Genomic DNA, 23754 nt, shown 5'->3' with positions numbered 1-23754 from the left:
ACTGGCCAAAAACCTACACACTTCTGGCAAAGAACACTGGGACGTTTCATTTTGTCGGCGCCCTCGAAACTCAAATGATGTGAAACTGTGGCAGCGACTGTCAAGCCTGCTCGTCAGGATGGACAGACAATCCAATCAGGGGACATTCAAGCTCCTTATTCTGAAGTTGTGAACTGCATCTAACAAGTATCCCAGAATGCAATGGAAAGATACTGTTTAGGGCCAGGCAATCCATCAGATATAGTAAAACTCATTAAAAACAGGTAAATAAAAATGGGACTGGAGAAAGAGTATGGTTTGGAACAAAAAAAAAAAAAACTTTCCATTTATCAGATGAGCCATACATAGTTAACACAGATACTTTATTTATTGTTTGACCTCGTCTTCCTGACACTGTAGAGGCAGACTACACACAGCAAATATGCTTAGTAACTGAGGATGTGTGCTGTTCATGTCTTGCAGCAGCTTGCTGGACATTCCCGTAATCCTAATCCATCATATTTTTAATTTTTACAGTGACATACAGCCATAGTATTTTTCTGGGGGGGAAAAAAAGTCCTTCCTGTAAGATAACAATTCCTATTTTTCCAGTGTGCTCAAATTATAGCAGGAGGGTTCAGAAGATGAACCAGCTGCTCTTTCTGCAGGTGTTAAAGACCAAACATGCCAGAGTTCAAGGACCGCAACCTACTTTCTGCATTTTTAGTGCAATATCTACACAATGTACACACTCCACATTTCTGCTAAACTTTTCCCAAAGCAAGCAGCCACATTTTATAACTCACATGTCAATATTCCTACCTCTGATCCAGCTGTTGGTTTAGCTATCAGCTGCAGAACCAAAATATTACAAATTCAAATTGAAAGTTGAGGGATTTCGATTGCATGTTGTGACATTTTTTGCACCACCAAGATGGTTTGTTTCAAGAAGTAATGTGGATAGACGGGCTTGACATTCAATATCACGGGTCATACAGTCCTCTTCACTGTTTTTGTCTATCAGCTGTGAAACAAAATGGCTGCTACGTATAACTGAGTTGCACATAAAATATCTGATACTTAAACCGTGTGAAGAGTCGACAAGTGTAATTTTACTTTTGCACTTCGAAGCTGCAGTTTCTTACATTGAAAGTCCACACACATGGAACATATGCAAAGAGTGTGTGAGTCTTGTGGATGTCCAGTGGTTTCCTGCGCCCCTCCCCCGGTGGGATGCGGCGCAGGGTTTCAGTCTCAGCTGTGTTGCCGGGCGGTGTGGAGCGACGTCGGCCTGGCCACAGTCCACAGGACGGACAGCAGCTTGATCCCGCGCACACCGACGCTCGGCATTACTTTGTTACTTTAACAACACCACACCCTCTGTTGACAGATTATTCCCAGATTAGGTCCAGATGAAGTTTCTCAAGCCGGTGAGACGGAGCGGCTGGTTGTCGTCGTTCGCTCCGAGGGACGCTGAGGCTCACTGTGTCTGCGCTGCATGTTCCACCGTCTCCTGGTTCTCAGGAGAACCGCCCGCCTGCTGCTGCTCTGCCAGCATGTCCGTCAACCGGAGCTCCAGCACGGGATCCCTGGACTCTGCTGACACCTGCAGGACGAGAGCGGAACCTGCTGTCATGTGCAGCCTGCACTGTGGGCACCCGTCCCGTCACGTTCACATAAATTAGGGCTCTTCAAACTTTTTCAGCTCGTCCCAGAGCCACACCTGCCCTCAGGACTCTGATCTGAAGAGATATTTCTGTTTGTGCTAATTATGGAATTATCTAAGTGTCATACTTGTCAAATCAACTCGTGAGATTAAAACATCATGTTAAAAAAAAAAAAAAGGACAAAAGACAAAGGCGATGAGCAAATTAACAAGAAAATGACCAGGGGGGGAAAAAAAACAGTAAAAGTTTCTGGTAAATTAGCAAAACTATAAATAAAAAAAAAAAAAAACTAATAAAACTACTTATAATTATTATAAATATATATTTTAAATTAAAACACAAGAAAATTACCATAAAATTACCCCGAAGATTCGAGGGGAAAAAAGACAACAAAAAAAATAAAAATAAAAAAACCCTGATCAGGGATGCTGGATCAGATTTCTTGGGTTTAGATGTTGTTGTGAAGGCTGTGTTCAGACGCCTTTCACAAGCTTTTAAAGTGAAATTAAACTTTGAACTTAAACTTTTGCTGAGGAACAGCGTTTCTGTTTGAGCAGCTTCACACTGCAGCAGGCAACCGTGTGCCAGAGAGTGGTAAGAATACACAGATCACAGAGACGTAAAAGAATAGAATTTATGACTAAGTTTTGAAAAAACATCTTTTCTTCTTCTAAAGAGCAGAGCGGGTGAGGGAACAGATTACATAGGACATATTCATCCATGCTGAGGTCAGTATCTGTAAGGAATAAGGTCGGCTCTAGACGACATGATTTCAATAGTCCAACTAGGACTTTTTTTTTCTTTTTTTTTTTCTTTTCAACAAAACCTGGGACCCGTAAATCCAAGGACATTTGTGGATTTTTCTCTAGAGATGCTGAAGTGTGTTTTTGTGTGCAAGTAAACTGTAGTATAAGAGAGTAAGTGTAAAATGAGTTAGGTTAGTCGCCAGCAGGCGTTTTCCCAGCAGCTGAAGTGCAGTATGTTAGTATTAAGACGTATCAGCTTCAGCGTTGTGTAACATCAGAAATGCTGATTTTCACACATTAAAGGCTGACTAATTTTGACAAAAAGAAATTAAAAGATGGATACATTAAATTAAAATGACAAAATGTTTGTTGACATTAAATTTGAGACTGATGACTTTTAAGGCCTAAAACTGTATCGAATTGAATTTAAGACTTTAAGGACCAGCGACATCCTGGAATATGGATGAATATTAATTTACATACCACACCTGAGGTCCTTATGTAAAATAAATAATAATAATAATAACATGGATTTCACATGAGAGAAAAGTGAATTTAAAAATTTACATCTGCATCATCGATATCCTTTGGTTCCCCTGTCACACAGGACACACACACACACACACACAGGACACACACAGGACACACACAGGACACACACAGGACACACACAGGACACACACACACACACACACACACACACCACACACACACACACACACACACACACACACACACACACACACACACACACACACACACACACACACACACACAGCTGCAGAGTGGATCAGAGTAGAAACACTGAAAACTCAAACTTGGGATGGGGCTGCAGAGCCGAGAGCGTCAGAGCTCCTTTGTCAAAATCAGTTTGGCAACACTTTGCTTTTCCTGTTTCATACGACACTCACAATTTGCATCATGCTGACAAAAAAAAAGTGTGCAATCTGTGTCACACCTGTTTTTTACACCCATCTGCTAGCACAATGTACGTTCTAGCACAACTGCGCAAACTCATTTGGCAACATAACACTATAAATCTTGTTTTACACCGTGAGAATGAAAGCAACACACCACGATGTGCAGAGTGGAGGTGGCATATATTCAGATTTTATAGAGTTTATTTTGCTCTCCCGACCTCCTGAGGATGTGCCACTGTTGATACCTACACTAGAGGATTGGTGTTTTGAGGCAAATCCAGCTTTGCAGTAGTGTGTGTACAGAATTACAGAATTGGAGAATTGAATATAAAAATCAGTGCACTGTTACACCGCTACACCTTTGTCAAATAACAGTGAACAATGGGAAAAGTAAGTCAAAAAGAAAAAACTCAAAAGGAAAAAAATTTACTGATTGATTTCAGAATCAGAATCAGAGATACTTTATTGATCCCCGAGGGGAAACTGGGGAATCAGTAAAGATGAGAGCAGGAGATAAAAAAAAAAAAAAAAAATTGGTGGATTCTCCCGTGGCTTCCGCAATACAAAAAAAAAAAGTCAAAGTGAGCGTGAGTGCAGAGGGCTAAGAGTTAAACACACTGGCTGATATTTCAAGTCACACATGAAAGCAGAAAAGAAAAGCCCAGGAGGAAGCGGTGTGGCCGGTGAGTCGGCAGCAGCAGCCCTGAATGGACCGGCTCACCTCCTCCGGTCTGTTAGATAAACTGCAGCAGACGAGCTGAAGTCGGCGGCTCTGCATCAGAGACCAGCAGAGCTGCACTTAGCAAGGTTTTTTTTGGTTTGGGACGTCCTGGGCACATGGATGGAGAGTCAACAGCTGAATTATGCTACATGGAAAAGATCAACGTTTCCCTCTGTGATCTCGTCTACTGCCTCTCTGGCATCCAAATGATGGAAATCAACTTTATTAGGTTTTACAACTGGATACAGCTGTCAGTCATGAGTATCATAACATGTCTCACCACAGGGCCTCCTCTCCGCCTCAGGACGACGCCCTCTGCCAGCAGGGCCTTTCCAGTCTCCTCGAACAGAAGCGACTGGTCGAGCTCCCCACGGCTCTCCAGCTCTGTGTACTTCTCCACAAACCTGGTGCACGCGCACACACGGAGGAAAACACACATTTGGTCATATTAGCATGAATCTAAAAAGGTTATGGTTGTGCACCATGATCTAGAAATTTACATGGCAAAAATAATTCTCTTATTCATTTTATACTTGCAGGAATATGGTGCAACCACCAATAAAATACACTATGGCAGCACACTTAAGGACAGCAAACTGCTTTCACATTTAATCTGCAGCATATCTGGAGGAAGCCAACACCAATTTATGATCAGACCCAGGACACATACCTCTGGCATGTGGACACAAAGGTGGATTTGGAGAGATCCAAAGGCCTGGGTCCCGTCCCATACACGTCATAGAATTTCCTGAAAGGCAGACGGCAGACGAGGAGGGCGGTCAGTGTCTCAGCGCTGATACAGTTAGAAATATCCATATAACGCTGACATGTGGTACATCTACCCTAAACATGGCTGGGTTTTCTTTTTTTAAGGTGAATTATAATCTATCAAATTAGAAAAGCTGAATGGAAATGGCAAAAAAAGTTATTACACTCAATAAACACACTAAATTATGCAATAAGCACTAATGATAATGCATGTGATGAATAAATGATCATATGGGGTAACCTGCCAGACAAATCGGTTCAGTTTCACTACAAAACAGATGAAAAGTGGCTTTGGACATTTTGAAATGTTTGTATATGCACTTCTAAAGTGTGTGTTCTTTCTATAAATCTCTACCATGGTTGTACAAGCAGGAAATTGGAATATGATACCTTATACATTTTCTAACATATGTAATTCCACACTGTATTTGTATGACAGTGAGTTGGTGCGGTGCAATATTGCCATGCAAATTTATTTGTTTTTATCCTGAGATTAAAGTAGAAATACGACATTAAAGATCAATAAACATGTCCGGTGCTTTTGACTTCACTTCTCTGATGGATCTGATTTTATCTCAGCAGCCACTTTATCAGCTTCGACCTCACTGATGGAGACGCACCTCATTCACGCTTTTTTAAAAAATTTGTCGCAGTTTCAGCAGTTTACTTACGCTCTGATTTCATCCTCTTTGTAGAATATGTCTCGTACAGGCTCGTCTGTCTTGACGTGGGTCCTGGCGTACAGCTTCACGTGCAGCGGCTCCCTGCGGGGTGGACACGCCTTGTACACGTCGTACCAGATGGGCTTCTCCGACGGCTTGATGACTCCAGAGCGCATCAGATCTCGAACCCTGACGATCAAACATTCACATTATTTCCACAAATAAGAAATGAAACACAAGTCAGCATCTCATGGCGAGGACAAAACAATGGGCAAAGCATTTTTTTCCCCTCTCCCAACAGATGGCAACATCATGTCAGCGAGGCTTGGGTTCATATTAGATATTAATCAAACAATATTCAATATTACACTAAACTAAAAAACAAATCATTAAATTTTTGCACTATATCAGATGGATTAACATGAGAATTTTCAGTATTTAAAAAGACTGAAGGAAACTCTGCGACAGTCTTTCCTCTCTACAGCAACCGATTTATTACTTTCCAAGTAATTTTGATATCTTCTGAACACTTTTAGGTTTTCCCTGAAACATTTCTTTTGTGCAGATCTAATGGAATCAATATATTTATTTCTAAAAGATTTCTAAACACCAGGGGTCATTTCTGTAAAGTCTGTTGTTGTTTTTTTCCCCTCAAAAGCTTCTGTAAATCAACTATAAACCAAAGCTTATTGAAGTCGACTATATTTTTATATTTTGTGACTACTTTTTTTTTTTATTATTCTGTGTGCACTTACTGTGTGTCTTATTTCTATTTCCTTATTTCTATATTTTTCCTGTCTTTACTGTCGCTGCAGCAGCACTGTGAATTTCCCCGTGGTTGGACTAATACAGGCTTATCTTATCCTATCTTTTATTTCCTTGTAGAATTGCAAACTGGAAAACATTCACTGACCTTAAAAACATAGAACTTCCATAAAAGGTTAATATGCTTGCTCCATATTATTTTCCTTATACTGATGATCCCATAAGCAACTGGCAAGCATATCATTAAATTAAAAAAGATATTCGACTAACTCATACTTCTTTTGTGCACTATTTTCTTAACTTGTTTATCTTGTTTCACCTTGGTTAAAGAAACCTGGAATATGGAAAAATAAATACAAGATCCCACATTTCATGGTTTCACTCAAACATTTGGCTAAAACGTTATGTCATTTTCTGAACTCGTGTATACTCATGAATAATAGTTTCACAGCAGTTTATTAAAAAAAAAAAAAAAAAAAAAAAACAGTTTCATAACAATAATATTAGACCTGTTGCTACATCACCTTAGCCGAATTAGCTAGCTGTTAGCTGACACAGGCAAAAGCCGTTCAGGTTAGCATGTTAGCATGTTAGCTAGCTACCAGCAGCTAGTAGACCTCCAGCTGCTCCTGGTCGGTCTTGTGATTTCTCCTGAGTGACAACACGCATCCTCTAAGTCTGCTGGCATGGTGGCATGGTTAAAGATAAATAAGTAAATAATAATAATAATAATAATAAAAAAAAGATGCCAGTGATTTCAGGGAAGCGATAAATATATTTTTAATTCTGGATCTACGGAGTTTTTAAGAGTCCCGCAATCGCTGTCAAGGTCGACGCCGGCAAATATCTTAGCAACCAAGTCGGTTCGTGGAAGTTTTAAACAGAATAAACAGCGACACATTTGTCAGAACGGGGCTAAAAAGCTCGATGTCGCTATAAGGTTGTTGTGTTTTATCTGTTGGATGAATTCAGCAGCATTGTGAGTAAATGTAAAGTGGATTCGTTCCCCGTTAGCAGGGTCAGGGTTAGCAGCCGTTAGCCTGCCGCGCTGCAGCTCCAGTCTAGCTAGCTCTGCTTCATCAGATGTTAATTAGTTTAAAAAGCTGCTCTGTGCTGCGGTGTCCTACCGTGTGAACACCGTCCCAAACTTCTCCAGCCTGCTGCCTGCCATCGCGGCTCTGCACAAACCGGCATTAAACGGTTTCACGTGTAGCGGGCACGGCTAATGGCTAAAGCGCTTCCTCCTCTTCTTCTTCTTCTGTCATTTAACTGGCGGCTTGAGGTGCACACCGCCACCTGCTGTACAAGACCGCGTAACAGCGTGTCATTTCACCGTATTTCTTAAATTCTAGCCACCAAATTTGTGTCACTTATGAACATTAATAGTGCCTTCTTGGTTTTTCCTCTCCGTCTGTTCTCAGAAACCCCATCAGACTCCATTATTCTTTCATTTATACTTTTTAAAATGTATGATATTCTCAAAATTGTCTTTACCTCCACACTTCTCATACTTGTCACTGTTCCTGTTTCCCCCAACGTGCCATTTAATCCTGTATGATCCTACCTGGATCTTGTTATGATGACTTCCTCCCTTCTGTTCCTTTCTTTATAGTTATTTGCTATGACCGACTTTTCTATTAATTGTGATCCCCCTGCCCTTCTGGTCTTCCTCCCACCTTTTCCCATCTTTTCTCCATACATTTCCATGCACTTAATCATTGCTGTTCCTTCTCCTTTTACACATGGAATTGGTATACCGGTATACTTTTGATATACTATTGGTATACTATTGGTATACCCCCGCCCAACCCCCCCTACCCCCAGTTACAAAACAATGCCATGCAATGCTATTTTTTTTTTTAAGATTAGACATAAAGTATCAGGATGAAGGGAGGATGCCTCAATCCTGCCAACATTAAAATTCAGCAAAAATTCCAATTCAAACTCCAAAAAATTGTTTATCTGTTGGACCTATATTGATCCATTCATCGTAAAACGCAAGGACCCTCAAATAATATTTTGCCCCGGGGCCCTTAAATATCAAGGGACGGCAGTGGGAGAACCAGTGATACCCGTCTCCAGACTGTAAGTAATGACATTTATACTTCTCTAATTGCACTTACTTTGCATGTACACCAAGTGGCAGCAGTGTCTCAAGATTGAGTTTCTGTAAGACTCAGCAGTGCTCTGATATTATTTGCAGGAAAACTGGCCCTTAACATGGGGGAAAAAAAGCCTCTTGTTTGAGAAAAAATACACTCCAATGCAAAGCCAAGAGCCCTTTGTGAATGTTTTTAAGGTTTGATCAAGAAAAAAATGTCACATCTCTCATACGTCTTTTTATTAACAATAAATTACATCATACAAAATGAAATGAGAGAATTGTTTCATCATTATTCGTTTGTTGGTTTGAACATGGAAGGCTTGCAATATACATATATTTATAGACACACAGGTATTACTCTTATGCCATTCAGTAGCTGTCCAGCATGCTGGTACAGTCTGTGCAGATGCCACGGATGTCTGGTGGGTATTTAACGTTGAACTGGTTTCACAGGATATGTCCCATTTGTGTCTGTGAGAGTGTGTGAGTGTTTGTGCATGCATACGTTCATGCATGTGTACATGTGCTTCTCTCAAATTGACAACTCTGACCACTCATTTTATTTGATTATTCATACGCACAGATTTGTGAAACATTCATTGTCAGTTTTATTGTCAGTACATTCCTATTTTATTATTTTAAGCTTTTGTGTGTGGCTTTAAAACGGGGGATTGTTGAAAGGTACTTTCAAATGACACACATCAAGTTTTAAAACATGATTTCTCCATGCAGTTGAGGCATGTTTACAGTACCTTCACACGACAACCTCCGCGAGAACCATTTTCACGGTTCTCCTCGGCTTTCTCGTCACAGCTCCTCGCCGTATAGAGTTTAGTTCTACACTCTCCATTCCACATGAAGTGGGCCTGCAAAACATCCTTTCAGTGGAAGTTTATATATTAGACATGCAGGTTTTGTGGAAGCAAACTCTGTCTCTCAAGTGCTTTGTTCATTTGTCCGAGGTGGTCGAGGCGGCACTTCAAAGCCATTTGAGTGAAAATCAAAAGGAAATTATGTCATTGTACATTTCAATTTGCTCCACTTTAATTTAGTCACATGTCCTGATTCATTTTTTCTCTTAATGCAAATGGCTCTCGGTGGCACACGCTCCTCTTTCGCTCGATTCACTACACATCCTCCACTGGATCTGACAGAGAGCTGAAGTAGTTGGAGACCTTCGCAGTGCGCCTGCCGCCCCGCATGCCGATCCTGGTTCCAGTTTGAATGCTCGCCCCAGTTTCTTGTGCCTGGTGGATTCTGAAGGCCTCTCTTAGGTTCTGAGCCCGGACCTCTTTGCTCTGGATCTCCTCTATGACTCGGATCGGGAACCAGCCCCTTTCACCGTCATGGAGCCTCTCGCCCATCATCCAGCCTGGGAGAGAGGAGGAAGAACGGGAAGAACGTGAAGGGAAATGAGAACATCACAGACAGACACATCACATCCAAAAGGACCACAAACAGTCGTATTTTAGAGCTCTTTTATCATTTTCCTCCCTTTTCTCCAAGTGTTGGTTTCCATTCATTCCACTGAGATATGAAAAAGAACTTTCAGAGACTTAAGACTTTCTTCACACCAGTAATCCACCACCAGCACTGTTGTTGGGTTTTGATGACTTGAAATTGGGTTATTTTGGTTTGTGAAGGGTGACGTCTTCGTTAGCCACAGAAGCAGGACGTTACAAACCAAAAATTCATATTTTAAAATGGAGAAGATTTGATCATGCATTGTGAACTCTTTAGTGTCCTCATATGATTTGCAAAATATCTTGTTGTAATGTAAAATGTGGGGAAAGTGTTGGAAATGGGCCAAACATTCAAAATCACTAGCATGGTCCTTTTGAAAGAGCATCAGTGGAAATAGAAATGTAAGGACGAAAAACGAATTTACATAATTCAAATAATATCTGAGGAGACAATAAACACACAAAAAATCCCTACGCACCATCGTCTGTTCTCTCCAGGAGGTTCAGGACATCAGCCATCTCAATGGAGAGTTCGTCTGGCTCCTGAGATGAGTACGACTGAATGCACTGCACCTGGGGAGAGTCTGATGAGCAGAACAGATCGTTTGAGTTTGTATCTACAAGGGTGGCTGTTTAGGAATGCACCATGTTAGTGTGGCCAGAAACAGCTTCATACAGAGACAATCCAACAGTTTTAAATGGGAATTTTGGTAATGTGGCATGTCTTCAGCAAGAGTCCACCAATCAAACTTTAAGGTTTATCCAACCACAGAACTACGCTCACTAATACATTTGCAATAAATTAGTGAGTAAGGGTTAATCTTTGACGAGGAGGCCTGTTATTGAAAATATAATGACCGAGGGAGAGGCAATGAACCTCTGCCAGAGTTATTATTTTTTTGATAACAGACACATTGAGCAGTCCCCACATCAAAGTGATGGTAGTGAAAGGAAAAAAATTACAATAAAACTTTTTTCGAGGGTGCCACCCTGTTTACATGTCAGGGTTGCCAAGAAGTTACTGAATTATCTTACGTCAGGCAGGCAGCTAGGTAGTTGCTTTCCCTGCCTGCAGTGTTGGAGCCTGAGATTAACAGTTATAAAGTCTTTCTGACACTGAACTGCCTTCTTTCCGTGTATGTAGCTGGTTTGCTAATCTACACCACAGCAGCAAGATTTTCTTTGGGAAGGGCATTCATTTGGAACAATGACAACAAATTATGTGTTTGTTTGTTGTTGGAACTGGGCTCGAGGCGATGTGTGCACTGTTTAAACAAGGGGATCGGCCGACAGCGCTATGAAAGTCAGGACTGGAAGTAGCAGAGGAGCTTTCGGAGGCGCAGACCTGGGGCAGAGCAGGTGTAAAATGACATGAAAGGAAGAGGAAATATAAACCTGCTATCCTGTTATCATCATGGGGAATATCAGAGCAGCGGGCAACAAGATGGATGAGCAGGTGGTGTTGATGAGAAGTCAGCAAATTTTGGGAATGCAGCATGATGCACTTCCCCGAGATGCGGCTGCACAATCACATCCCAGACTCAAACGTGATCATAGAAAGCTCTCTGACTGTGTGGGTGGACACACCATCAGGAGAGCGGTCAGCCTGTGACAGAGGACACCGTCTGGGCCTCTGGCCATCGTGGACAGTCCCTCTTGTCCACTGCACAGGAGCACGTTCAGCAGGAGAGTGCCATGTTGTACCACTGAGGGGAGCTGCAGTTCCTCCTTCAGTGTTTTGACTTTTACACATTAACCCTTGGATTTTAGTGTCTGATTGTCCATACATAAAATCTATCTCTCACTCTCTCTATAAATGACTGTGAATGTCGGAACATTAGATATAGATGACTCCATTCAAAGAGTGGGAGCCATGAACTTAATGTCCTGGGGACGTTATCAAGATGTGGACTTTGGCGTGGTGTCCCGTCTCACCTGGTTGATGGGCGCTCGTGGACATGAAGCGCGTGCGGCGGTTGGGAGTCAGAGCGCATATCCATCGAAGCTTTTCACTCCTGTTAAGATCAGATATGGCGTCTATGAGTTACCAAGGTAGCTTTTTTAATCAGTCAGTTGTTGCCATTATTGAGATTTGATATTCTGAAGATCTACTGTGACATGCCAAAAAAGCGTGGTGCATGTTGTGCTGGGTTTTCCTTTGGAGAAAATGAGAGATTCTTGGGATGCAATCTATGTAATTATTAACTTTGATATCCAGGCTTGGCTTTCTGGCAGTATTTTTTTTTCTTATATCTCAACCATCTTCCACTCAACAACAACTTAGGTGAAACCCAAAGTCATATTGCTCTAGATACTCACATGCTGTTAGTCTTGAGCATGTAGCTGACCTGGCGCTCCTCCTGGTTTTCCAGAAGCTTCAGGTTAAAGACATTGGCCAGCAGCTGGCCCTGGTCTTCCTGGTCTTCAGTCCTCAACATGGCCCGTGTGCACGAGTCAAGAACCTGGAACTTCTCCCCGCTGACAACAAGTAGACTACATTAATGTCTGCTTTTGGGATAAGAACTCATTTGGTAAAAAATAAAAATTGTACAACAAGGAAACCGCATACTAACTTGGAGCTGCGCTTGGTGATCAGCAACAGGTTGTTAAACAGGAACAAGTAGACCGGTTGGTAGAGCTTACGGCTGCGCATGGTTCTCGTGCTCTTGGGTCCAGCCATCTGCTGCACTTCACCCTTCTTCAGCAGCCAGCGCGAGTGGGAAATGATGGGCACAGACTACAGGAGTTCACAGAGGTTGCAAGATAAGGGTTTAGGACAAGGCATAATGGAAATCTCCCAGGTTATTCAAGCACACTGGCTGTGGTTCCTGGCCAGTGCCAAGTTGTAATGCTTCAATCATTTCTTAAAGAGTAACTAAACCTCAAACCCAAATATCGGTGTAGCCTGACCTCTGATGGTGACTAGTGGATTGTCTGGCTTTTTGTGGCAGCTTTTGTCACCACCTGTTGTTTTCTGCAGGTGTGACATCATCTGCCACCAAAGACCAGACACTCCCCTTTTCATCATTAGAAGTCAGGCTTCCCACAGATTTAGGTTTGAGGTTTCTGTAAAAGTTTTAGGCATTTCTTTTCAGGTAGTTTTAGGTCGAGTGCCAAGTTGTACAGAAGACCATATCATCATGTGTAATAACTTGTGTTTTTAACTCTGTGTGCATGACTTTGGTTACCAGTGCATTTAATGTCAAGATAATGACTCTATGACAAGTGAAAAGGTGACAGTATAAATGCGACTTTAATTACCTTGGATTTGAATTCCAGTGTTTTCTCAATGCTGATGAGCTCCTCGGTGCGACTCATCTTTCTCACCCCCTCGTTGCACTCCTTCACAATCTGACGCAGACACAAACGAACACCGTCAGCAACCACAAAAGTCAAAGCTGCACTTTGCAGATTCAGAAGCTATTAACAATCCTGAAACTAATTTGTGCTTTGTGAGTGTTCAGTCCTTTTCCCCACCCTGTCCAAAATTGCTGCCAAAATCAATGCCACATTCCAGCTTCTGCTACTTCCTCTACTGTTTAAAAGAAGTGCTCTTGCGCTCTCATTCCTGAAAATTCATAACCCACATTTCTCATTGCTTAATTTGTACATCTTTATTGCCTTTCCTTATGGCTATTTCTCAAGACACAGAGGATAAATGAAGAGGACTCACAGGAAAACACACTCTAAAGTAAGAGAGAAGGCTACATAGGCCCTGCAGGAACATCCTTCGTTGATTAAATGAATGCAGGGCCATAAGATCCTACGGCCTTGCCTCAACTTTTAAGACGTGGGAATAAAATCCTGAAGTTATGGCCTAAACTTTTAGAAAATAATTTACTTAAGTTGTGGTCTTTATTTCATAACTTGCAGGAATAAGATACTCCATGCGCCACCTCGATCTATTAACTTATGGGAACGAGATCATTATGATGTGGGATGTTATAACTTTGCCGTTCATTTCAGAGCTGTGCATGACACAGCATGAGTGATTTCAGTTAAATTATTCTCATCTCAGTATGTTACAGTAACATACTACTGTAATTTCAAACAGGGCTCAGCAATAGGCATTTCTTTTGGTTATTAAAGCTGCTGCATATCATGTTTACAAAACCATACGTTAAGGTGGAAAAAAATGTTATTTGGATGGAAACGAGGTGAAGCTGCAGACTTTCAGCCACAAGGTAGGCTGATTTCAATGAACTTCTTCTGTGGCTGCAGTGCTGATTGACGGCTGTGTGGCCTTTGACGATAATGTCATTTTGATTTCCCAGTAATGTGGAATTGAAAACATAACATTTTCAAAGCAGACCCACTGTCTTTAGAAAATTTAGCTTTTTCTTTGTCTTCTTCTTCTTCTTCTTCTTCTTCTTCTTCTTCTTCTTCTTCTTCTTCTTCTTCTTCTTCTTCTTCTTCTTCTTCTTCTCAATGAGGTTATCCATTGCTGGGTTCAGTTCAATATGTAGATGCAAAGAGAACAGGATGTTGATGGTGAGGCTAATGTGACTGAACTGTGTGAAAGAAATATACTTAAGTTTAATAACCTCACCTTTCAGTTTGTAATTACTCTAATGGATGCTCCAGTTAAACAGCATACCATGAGTCAACATGGTATCGTCATTACAAGAAGTACAAATAGGTGTGACACATGTTGGGAAATATTCCAACATAGTGATATTTGCATGGTTGTCATGACACAAGGACACACCACACTGCCCCCAAGCCCTCCGCTCATAGTCACCTGCTCCAGCTGCTGATGAGCTTTTATAGCATTTGCCTCCCTCTCAGAGTTTTCCTCCGCTTTTTTCAGGATATTCTGTAAGGAGATACAAATTAAAGCTTAAAGTTTTAACAGAAAATGTGAAGAGTGGCACAGAAGCGCTCTTAACTATTTGTTATGACAACTTAGTATGGAGCCCCAGAAAGGCCATGGAAACTTTTTATTTTTATTTTGTGCACATAATCCATAATTGTGCCCACAAAACACTACATCAAGGACATGAAATTCTTATGCATCTGCATTACTTAATTTTTTTAAGCTCTTGTTTTGACTTGAACTCTAAAATTCATGAAATTGTGCTCATGTTATAGTTACACTGTACCATCTGAAGCAAACATGCTCACGATTTGAAAGAAAAGCTGAATGAAACAGCTAAATGTGTATTTTAAAATGGTGTATTTTAACGTAGGAATGTGTTACAGAGACATTTTGAGAGCCCATTCCTCTCGTGGCATTATAGTGAGCAGGAGCATGGCAATGGTGCATGAACTCTATTGCCATCAGTATGCTGAACTGGATCAAGTCATTGCATTTAATTTTAAACTAACTGCAAAGCAACGGCAGATTGCACGGCTATAGATGGATGTACAAAGGATGTACACAGAGTTTACCCATTCTGAATGTATTATGAATTATTATTATTATCAAATCATTTTTTTAAGGATGAATTTTCAATTTTAGGATGAATTGTGGGCACATTTTCTTTCACCAAGACTATAAATTATGCAAAATGTGGACACAATATCAGTAATCTGAGAGCTTGAGATAGAAAAATGAAGGCTCGAAATAAGTAAATCACATGTACAAATTAGGACTTTGTGACCTCAATTAAGTATTTTGTGGTCACAATTTAGTACATCATGCACATGAAAAAAATTCTGTGGCGTCTCCAGGGTTCTTACCTTCACACTTTCAAATTATTCAACATGCCATGCTTTGCTTTGCTTCTTAAACTTTTTGGTTTTTAGCTCTTGTTGGTTCATTCACCTGCACAAGTAGCTTGAGCCTTGTGATCCTCTGGAAGGGCAGGATGAGGAAGGAGGTGAAGGAGAGACCTCGGACACAGGGGTGATTCTCTAGTATGGCCATGGCCTCACGAAATGCCTGGTTCCCCTCTCTGGAAAAAAAAACACATCTATACTTACTGGAGATATGAATAATTGGTTTGGGAACTACCTATCAGAGAGACAACAATCTGTTAAATGGGGAAGTTCCCACTTTGAGGGGCAAATGCATGAAAAATGGTGCCATGAATTGTGCATCACTTGTGAACGCTACCTGCCCTGTCTCATGGTCCGATTCACCAAAAACATTGCGCTAATGATGTGCAAACATGTTCTAAAGTGCAATTTACCCTTGATTTGGATCTGTTTGCAATTATCCATGTGGCAAAGTTCTAAATGTTGCCTTTGTGCCAAGAGCACAGTAGGTGGGCTCAGTGTCATCCTTGATGTCAACAAGTAAAGCAAGAACTGTTTGACCTGGAAACCTGTATCTGGGAATAATTCCAGACTCAGTTAAAATAAAAAGTGACATTCTCCTTCAAAACATCGCGCTCTTGAATATGCCTGGCATGGCGATGCCTTCGCCACGTCTTCATGAACTGGACTGTTTTTCACAGTGAGAAAGGATTGTTGAGGCAGTTTTTAAGTCAGTGATGAACACTGGTGATGTGACCATTGTCACCGGTGATGGTTTGCCCCCTGCAATCCCAGCCACGTCCCCTTTCATAACTCAGGAACTGTTTGTCTCATGATGTGTGTCCACAGGAGCGTGTATTTGACACTGGGAGTCATGCCGCTTCCCAGATCTGGATGCTTAATGGGTGTGTTGCTCATGATGATTGACAGCTGCTCTCACCTACAACTGTGCAAACACTTCCTCGCTGCACCTGATTGGACGAACGCTTCAATAGTGGGCTGTCCACCCCCGGATTTCAAATCAGACCAACATGGCGGCTCTTTTTGAAACTTTTTGCTGCTGCATCTGTCTTTATTTCAGCTTGACAATGATTACTTGGAAAGTTTTGCAGGAGTTTCAAGAGGCAGTGAGTCACGCCGGACACTTGTATTTTACATAAAGTAGCTTAGACCTAAACTTTATGCAAATGAGGAGATGCCAACGTGACGCCCCGTCTCTCAAAACACAACACAGTGCTCCCAGAATGCATCGCACAGCTGCTTACATTGACAACAAATGGGCGGTGTGGAAATGACTGATCCTGTAGACGTGGACCAACAGCCTTCTGTGAGGCGTTATCAGCAGATTTCCTGTTACAATAGTGTGACTTAGCCCCACCCCCTATATTTATGCCACGCCCCCCTTAAACGACTCCCATAAGTTTTAGGCGGTTGTGGGAATCATCAGTGGACTAAGTAGAGTTGATTTTTCATTGGTGACTATTTGCCTGCCCTCTTTACTTTCTTTACTTTAGCCATGCCCCCTTTGATAACTTATGCACTGTTTGTTCCTGTTTCAATGGTGCGAGTTAGCCCCGCCCCCTATATTATAGCCACACCCCCTCCCATGACTCATTAACCATTTGTTTGTCCAGTGATATCATCATTGGACTAAGGAGGGTTCATTTTTCACTGGTGACGATGAGGCCTGCACCCCACGCTTTGGCCACACCCCCTTATCGTAACTTATGAACCACTGCAGCTAATGTAAATTCACTCTTATTATTGCATAAATCAGATGTAAGGAGTAGGTCTACCTTGATTTTGATAGAAATTTTGATAGAGGCAATTTTTGATAGAGGAAATTTTGAAACTGGCATGTCAGTTCTTTGAATGTTTACAGACATGATGAAATGAAATAATAATAATAATAATAATATTACTTATAAATCACATCGGAAAAAGGATGTGATTCAACAATTCAAGTGTGGAAAGAGTTAATGCTCACATTTTCCCACCAAACTTGACAATGGTAGAGTGTTGCTTAAAATACTGGAAAGAGGGAGCAGAGAGGGTAATCGCCTTTACTTTGTGACGTCCAGCCTGTAAATAATCTGCCCTGGAATGAGTAGCGGCGAAAACCTCTTAAGAATCTATCAGCCCGGGGTGGAGGTGCTGCCGGTGAGTGTTAGGGGAGGAGAAGGGAGAGCAAACAGCTGATCTCCTCCCAGACATCACAATAACCGCGCATGGATTTTTGCGCATTTTGGTGATGTCCTCGCTAAGCTGATATGACTAACATTTCAAAGAAAGCAGCGGCTCAGTGGCTGACATGATATCATATGACAGGTGATTAGGCAAAGTGCTGCGAATGCGCTCGTACATCCAGATCAGGGTGTTCCCCCCCTCAGTATGTGTGGCTTGACCCTTATCTCTGCACAGCATATGGAAGCAAACATCCACCATCACCATCTGAGTTTCTAAGACCGCTCAGTGCTTAATATTGACATTTAAACATCACTTAATTTATACACACACACAAAAAATGCTGGGTTGAGTCTGCTGAGTTACAGGTTGGATAGGCTTGAGCAAACTTTGGGTGAGGAATTGTGACCCAGCGCAGTGAGTTGGACAGTCCAGTGTTTTCATACAGACGGTGACCTGACCCGACCTTCAACCCTCTCTGCTCCAGCATGTAATGACAAAAGGTCAGACGGTAAAAGTGCTGTTAGCGTGAACTGAAAAAACAACGGGCTTCATTCACAAATATTTTCCTAAGTTGTTTTTCCTTCAATTTCTTCTTAAGAAAGATCCTAAGAAAAGGCTACGTGGGATTCATGACAAGCTCTTAAATCGGGGAAATTTTCACACCTGTGGTCTTATATTGATGAATCCCACTGCCTGAGTGAATTGAAAGCGCGTGCCAGTCGACCCTAATTGGCATACAGCAGGTAAACACCCCGCCAGTCTCCATAAAAGGGCATGAGACGGCAGGACCATGCGCATACACACACACACAAACACACACAGAATCTGATCGAGGTGAGAGAAGTCAGGAATGCCCAGAATTAGGCTGCGTAATTTCAAAAGTTAGATTTCAGCATTTAAATTTCAATAATAAGTATTCAATGGTCTTAAAAATGCAATTTCTGGTGGGAGAAATTTACCTCCACAGGCCTCAGTGGCATGATCACCTGTTATTGGAGTTATTATTGTTATTGGATTCCCAGCACACACGCCTCAAATGAGATTTTCACACACCTAGTGTGTAACTGTGACGCCGGCTGGCAGAGCTCCCAGAGAGTTTCTATCCTATGCAGCGCGTGGGAATATCACAGACTCACTTCAGGTATGTGGTGTTGATGAGGACGGACACAGACAGCCTGCCACACCCTGCACATCACATCTGTCAAGATCGAGCTAAAAAACCTGTTCGCCATGGAAAAAATAGCCGACAATAACAATCACATTAAAAAAAAAAAAAAAAAAAACACACACACACACACACACACAGAGTGGTGTATGGTCTATTATTCTTTCTCTTTCTCTCTCCAAACATGATTTGTCATCCGTAGTCAGTCAGGTCAGAGCTCTTGTGTTGAGAGCTTCCAGACAGCATACAATATGTTGGCACAAACAGAACATCAGATTATTGACCATTATCACTGATTCAAACATTTAATGAATGATCAAGTGCAAAGATGTCTGCCTTTCAAAACTGTCTAAAACATATCGACCTCACCCCACTTGACCATGCTGCTCTTAGTGAAAGTACATTATTATTTGCACGATTCAGAGCCAGTAACAGCTTAGAGGCTGTACTAATGCTCCTATATGTATATTCTAATAATAACTTAAATCCATGCCTATGCTGTGAATATGTGATGATGAGCTTAATGGAAAGTGATGGCAACAAAATGAAAATTTGCAGAGATTAATCAGGGCAAGCCAACCAAAAATGACTAAGTGGTTGCAAAGAAAAAGCAAAATAAAAACAAAGACAATATTTATTTATTTTTTTCCCGACATGCTGCAGAGGCGCCTCAGCAGGTATTGCTGGTGTTATGTAATCGCCGGGGTTACAGAGAAAAGCAGGTTTGGTGTTGCAGCTCTGTAGCACTTCGGCGTCTACAGCCAGCAGAGTTCAACTGAGTGTTTTCAGATAAACCTTAACAAAACTTAAGAGTTTTTAACATTCAAATGAACATTTCAGTTAAGTATGAAGGTGCCAGCTCAGTTTTAGGACAGACTATGACAGGTTATTAACTTTATAATGCTGTGAACTGTGTATAAGTATTTATGGAGTATAATTTATAGATTTCTGTCTCCTGGTTAAGTATGACAGAGAAGAATAAAGTGAGTTGAGTTGCAGAATAGTCAGTTTCCCAGCATTTAAATACAGCAGGTCAGCATAAAGGCAGAATTAGGGTCAGAAGATTTAGTTTTACAACATCAGAAATGCTAATTCCAACAGGGAATAACTTGAGTGATTTAAAAAAAAAAAAAAAAAAAAAGCTGGACAAATTACATTAGATAAAATGTTATCTTGAAATTAAGACCTCATAAAAAAAAAATCAAATAATTAAAAAATTCAAATAAATGAAACAATTTAACCACTTTCAAGGTCCAATATTTGTTAAAAAAAAAAAAAAAATTAAATCTGACTACACAAAAAAAAGAAAATTACTTCAAAATCAGTGGTGTTGCTAATCACTGACATATACAAGACTGTAATCATCCAAAAACAAACAAACAAAAAAATCTTATTTGCATGTAGTATATGGAAAATACTTAATTTTTTGTATTTTTTAATTTAAAAATATAGTGGTATCATGTACAAAACTGGCTTTTAAAGGGTTACATGAATGAATATTTGGCAGTTATGATCAGGACTGATGCTGATTAAAAATGAATTCAGCTAAAGTGAAAAAATTATTAATATATGATATTTTTAGAGGAATTTTCAGAGGAATTTAAGGAGGAGGACATTTTTGTTGTTTCACGCGTTGTGGCACTGAGGCGCTCTCTCTGGTTGTTTTGGTCGAGCTGTCTGTCTAATGTTTTGTCTGTGTGTTTATTCTGAAAGTGAAGTGGAACGAGTGTCTCAAGTCCCACTTTGCTCCCGAGCTGTCGCCGCTCTCAGGCTGCGTTCAGAGCTGCCAGCCGCTGCGCAGTGCGTGGGTTTTCTGTGTGTTTCTGCATTCAAATCAGTCTCAAGTTTTGTTTGTGGACACTTGGGATCAGTGCTGGGTTTGAACACAGGACTGTTTTTTTTTTTTTTTAAATCTCACTCTATCACTGCTAAAGGGATCAAAAATGAAAATATGTCATTTCTCATTAAAATGATTTTTATGGTCATAACTGGGTGTAAATTAAATATGAAATAGAGGATCTGAAGTTTCTCCAAAGTGAAATGATCAGTTTGGGATTAAAAGCTACTCTCACACATACGGGGTGATCCAATCAGAACGCGACCTCAGTTTTTATTCCTCCCGCCCAGTTTGATTGGCAGCTCTCTGGTGCACTTGCTGTCTTTCACTGGGCTCAACAAACAGCAGTGAGAGACAGCAGCACAGCACTGCTGATGATGTGCTCTTCCTCGATATAAAACCACATACCTTCATGCACGCCCTGTTCAGGTAGATCTGTTTCAACCAATCAGCATGAAGCCCTTAAATAGATCAGGTGTGATAGAGTAGAGCTGAAACAGAAACCTACAGGACAGAACAGGGGGTCCTGAGGGACTGAGTTGAGGACCGCTGTCTTAGACAACTATAAGATCTGTGAGAAACCAAAGTGAGACTATAGCTTATTTCTCCCATTTCTCATTTTTTCTCCAGAGCAAAAAGACGCATAAAATCACAAATTAGCCTCCTTTACAGTTTCAAAAGAGATTTAATCAAGCTCTGAAATAATTCTCAGTTTTTCGCAACATTTTGATCTCAGGCAGAGAAATCAGAGAGCTCTGCCTGTTCTTATCGCAGCCTTTAGTTTCAAAGCCAGTCTCAAAACATTGTGATCTGCGTCTCTGTTAAACTCGGCTCATGCATCTCCTGTTGATCTCAGACAGAGCGAATAAAGACGCACCTCAGCTGATAGAAGGAGCTGTGCCTCTGTAGCTGCCATGAACTTTCTCACATCAGCTCTGCTACTACGAGCCTCCAAAGCAGAAGTTTGTAGGAAGCGAGCTCTACAGCCGCGTTAACTAGGAAAACATTAGCTTATATATTGTTTCAGCACTAGTAAGAACTTTCGATTGCAGCAAGCAGGACATTTTCACTTTGCTGTTGTTCCAGTTGGTTTGGTCTTACCAGACTCCAGACAATATTGTTACCCTACGGGGGGAGCTAAAGTAGAGCGCAGATCGGGCTGTATATTTTTGTCCGAACCCGACCCAAGACAGGAACATAGTAACCCAGCCCAACCTGAACCTGACCGGCATTCTTTTGTTTGTGTCTGAACCCGACCCGAGCCTGTGATTTGACTTGTCCTCTATCTCTAGTTTACATTTACCGCCTGAAAAAGCAGACCTGAATCGGACCCGAACGTAATTTCTAAATTTTTGTCCGAACCCGGCCCGACCCATCGAGTCCCAACGGGTATCTACACTCTTAACTAAAGACCACCCAGCTTTACTCGAATAGATTACTGTAGAAAATGATCCTCTAAGGCTCATTTTGATGGAGATGAAACTCAAGAATAATACTAAATTATACAATCCATATTTTTAACTTGATTTGTCATCCATTTGAGATTTAAGATTTCCGGTTGTGTTTGGCATAGACCTTTATCCGAATCGCGTCCCAGCTCTGTTTGGATTATCTGTCTAACCTGGTCTCTTAGCAGGTGAGATGAGTTGTAGCTTCTACCACTGCGCTGGCACGATGGCTTATTCTGTTGCAGTGAAAACATGTCACTCCTGAACACAACAACTGGATTAAAGAAATTTGGTTAGCTGGGGGGAAGTCCAGCTCAATGGCAGGAGGCTAACAGTTAGCATGTGGAGCATCCAGTCAGTATCCAGCACTCAGTAACAATGAGAGGAAGATAGCACCACTACTGTCCTACAGAAACACTAGGAAGGGAAGTGAAATAATACAAGATTTTTCAACATGGTAGAACTATCCCTTTAACCAGTGAAGAACCGCTGGCAGTGGTTGGCCAGCCAGGTCCAACAAGCTGACTCACGCTGTCTGAGCCTCCCTGAGGCAAGGATCCCCAGACATGTGCACTGTCCTACCGCTGCCCCCACCATCAACAAAACATGCATGTGAGGTTAATTCTCCTGTCAGTGTCCTTGACCGAGACTCTGACACAGAGTTGGAGTCTGTTAGCCTAGCAACTCGGCCGAACTTCCCCAAGAGGATCAATAAAGGATAACATAACTTAACGTTCTGGAAATCTCTGACACTAAACAACTGAGAGAAGATGTACTCCAGCCGACATGACTCATAATATGTTTGCTTATTAGTAACCGTCTCTTCATATAGAGGGCAAACAAGGGCCAGGCATGTGGGAGCCAAGAAAGGCAAGATTTTAAAGGTTTTACCTTTAATATGGGAAGATTTGCTCTATAACATGAGGATTTTTTTTTTTTTTCGAAAGAAATATTTAAGACTGAATTATGTACTGTACCAAGACTGTATCTGTGTTGGGGCGGACACATCTAAATCTTAAGGAAGATAGCACCACTGCTGTCCTACATAACAGCTAGCGGGGAAGTGAAGTAATATTAAATTGTTCAAAATGGGTTAGCTATCCCTTTAAGAGATATAATACACTCTGTTATTTAGATATGCTACTCAATGAGACACAGCCACGTGGTTTTCTAAGAGCGGTAAGGGTGGGGGTCAAGATTGCTTGTAGAGTCTTAATTTCTCTAAAGCCTGGAGATGTTTGACATTTTGACTCATCTGCCATCCATGGATAACTTGTGTAATGTGTAATGAGAGAGTAAAATGCAGCGTAAGAGAGGATTCTACTTTACTGGAACCTTCTCATACACGTGTTAGGCCAGGACGAGCTGGCCAAAGGGTAAAGGCAGCTACAATTCTTGTTCGGTGCAGTTTCATCAGACTGATGGCTGAGGCAGCACACACACATGCATTAGGGTTTGTTAAAGGGGTACCCACAAGATTCGCCGGTAGTTCTTCTCCTGGTACACCTGGTTGATGACGTAGGTGGTGAACACATGGAAATGCTCCAGGGCGTGATGGTGCACAATGTCACACACTTCAGAAATCTGGATGGACTGCTCAATGCGGTTCTCCAGATCCATGA

At 41.4% G+C, this 23754-nt stretch overlaps 2 protein-coding genes across 2 annotated transcripts in view; both read right to left on the bottom strand.

Annotated features, from left to right (window-relative positions):
- Positions 1–343: 343 nt before the first annotated feature.
- mrps23 (mitochondrial ribosomal protein S23) lies at positions 344–7511 on the bottom strand. Its single transcript, XM_030066274.1, has 5 exons — positions 7356–7511; positions 5473–5652; positions 4704–4781; positions 4314–4437; positions 344–1585 (listed from the first exon to the last, which is right to left on the bottom strand). Exons 1-5 carry the CDS (start codon positions 7397–7399, stop codon positions 1460–1462), a joined length of 552 nt encoding a protein of 183 aa, XP_029922134.1. The 5' UTR covers positions 7400–7511; the 3' UTR covers positions 344–1459.
- A 1043-nt stretch (positions 7512–8554) lies between these two features.
- The window catches only part of ngef (neuronal guanine nucleotide exchange factor), a 28500-nt gene continuing 13300 nt past the window's right edge, over positions 8555–23754 (bottom strand). Inside the window, exons 7-15 of the mRNA XM_030066260.1 lie at positions 23607–23754; positions 15563–15692; positions 14537–14611; positions 13057–13146; positions 12369–12532; positions 12115–12273; positions 11731–11810; positions 10275–10379; positions 8555–9704 (exon numbers count right to left, since the gene is read on the bottom strand). The exon at positions 23607–23754 is cut by the window's right edge and continues 5 nt beyond it. Of these exons, the coding sequence (XP_029922120.1) occupies positions 9460–9704; positions 10275–10379; positions 11731–11810; positions 12115–12273; positions 12369–12532; positions 13057–13146; positions 14537–14611; positions 15563–15692; positions 23607–23754 (1196 nt within the window). The 3' untranslated portion in view covers positions 8555–9459. The remainder of the gene's footprint in view (positions 9705–10274; positions 10380–11730; positions 11811–12114; positions 12274–12368; positions 12533–13056; positions 13147–14536; positions 14612–15562; positions 15693–23606) is intronic.

This window comes from Myripristis murdjan, chromosome 13 (assembly GCF_902150065.1).
Source record: "Myripristis murdjan chromosome 13, fMyrMur1.1, whole genome shotgun sequence".
Classification (NCBI taxonomy): Eukaryota; Metazoa; Chordata; class Actinopteri; order Holocentriformes; family Holocentridae; genus Myripristis; species Myripristis murdjan.
The sequence above is the reverse complement of the archived record's forward strand: the minus strand, read 5'-3'. Positions and strand labels throughout refer to the sequence as shown.

Bases quoted from the DNA above. Each gene is read 5' to 3' on its own strand.
- mrps23 (XM_030066274.1), bottom strand. From the start codon at position 7,399: ATGGCAGGCAGCAGGCTGGAGAAGTTTGGGACGGTGTTCACACG. The intron at 5,653-7,355 runs GTAGGACACCGC...TTTGATCGTCAG, and splicing joins TTTGGGACGGTGTTCACACG to GGTTCGAGATCTGATGCGCT. The intron at 4,438-4,703 runs GTATGTGTCCTG...CGCGTGCACCAG, and splicing joins TTTGTGTCCACATGCCAGAG to GTTTGTGGAGAAGTACACAG.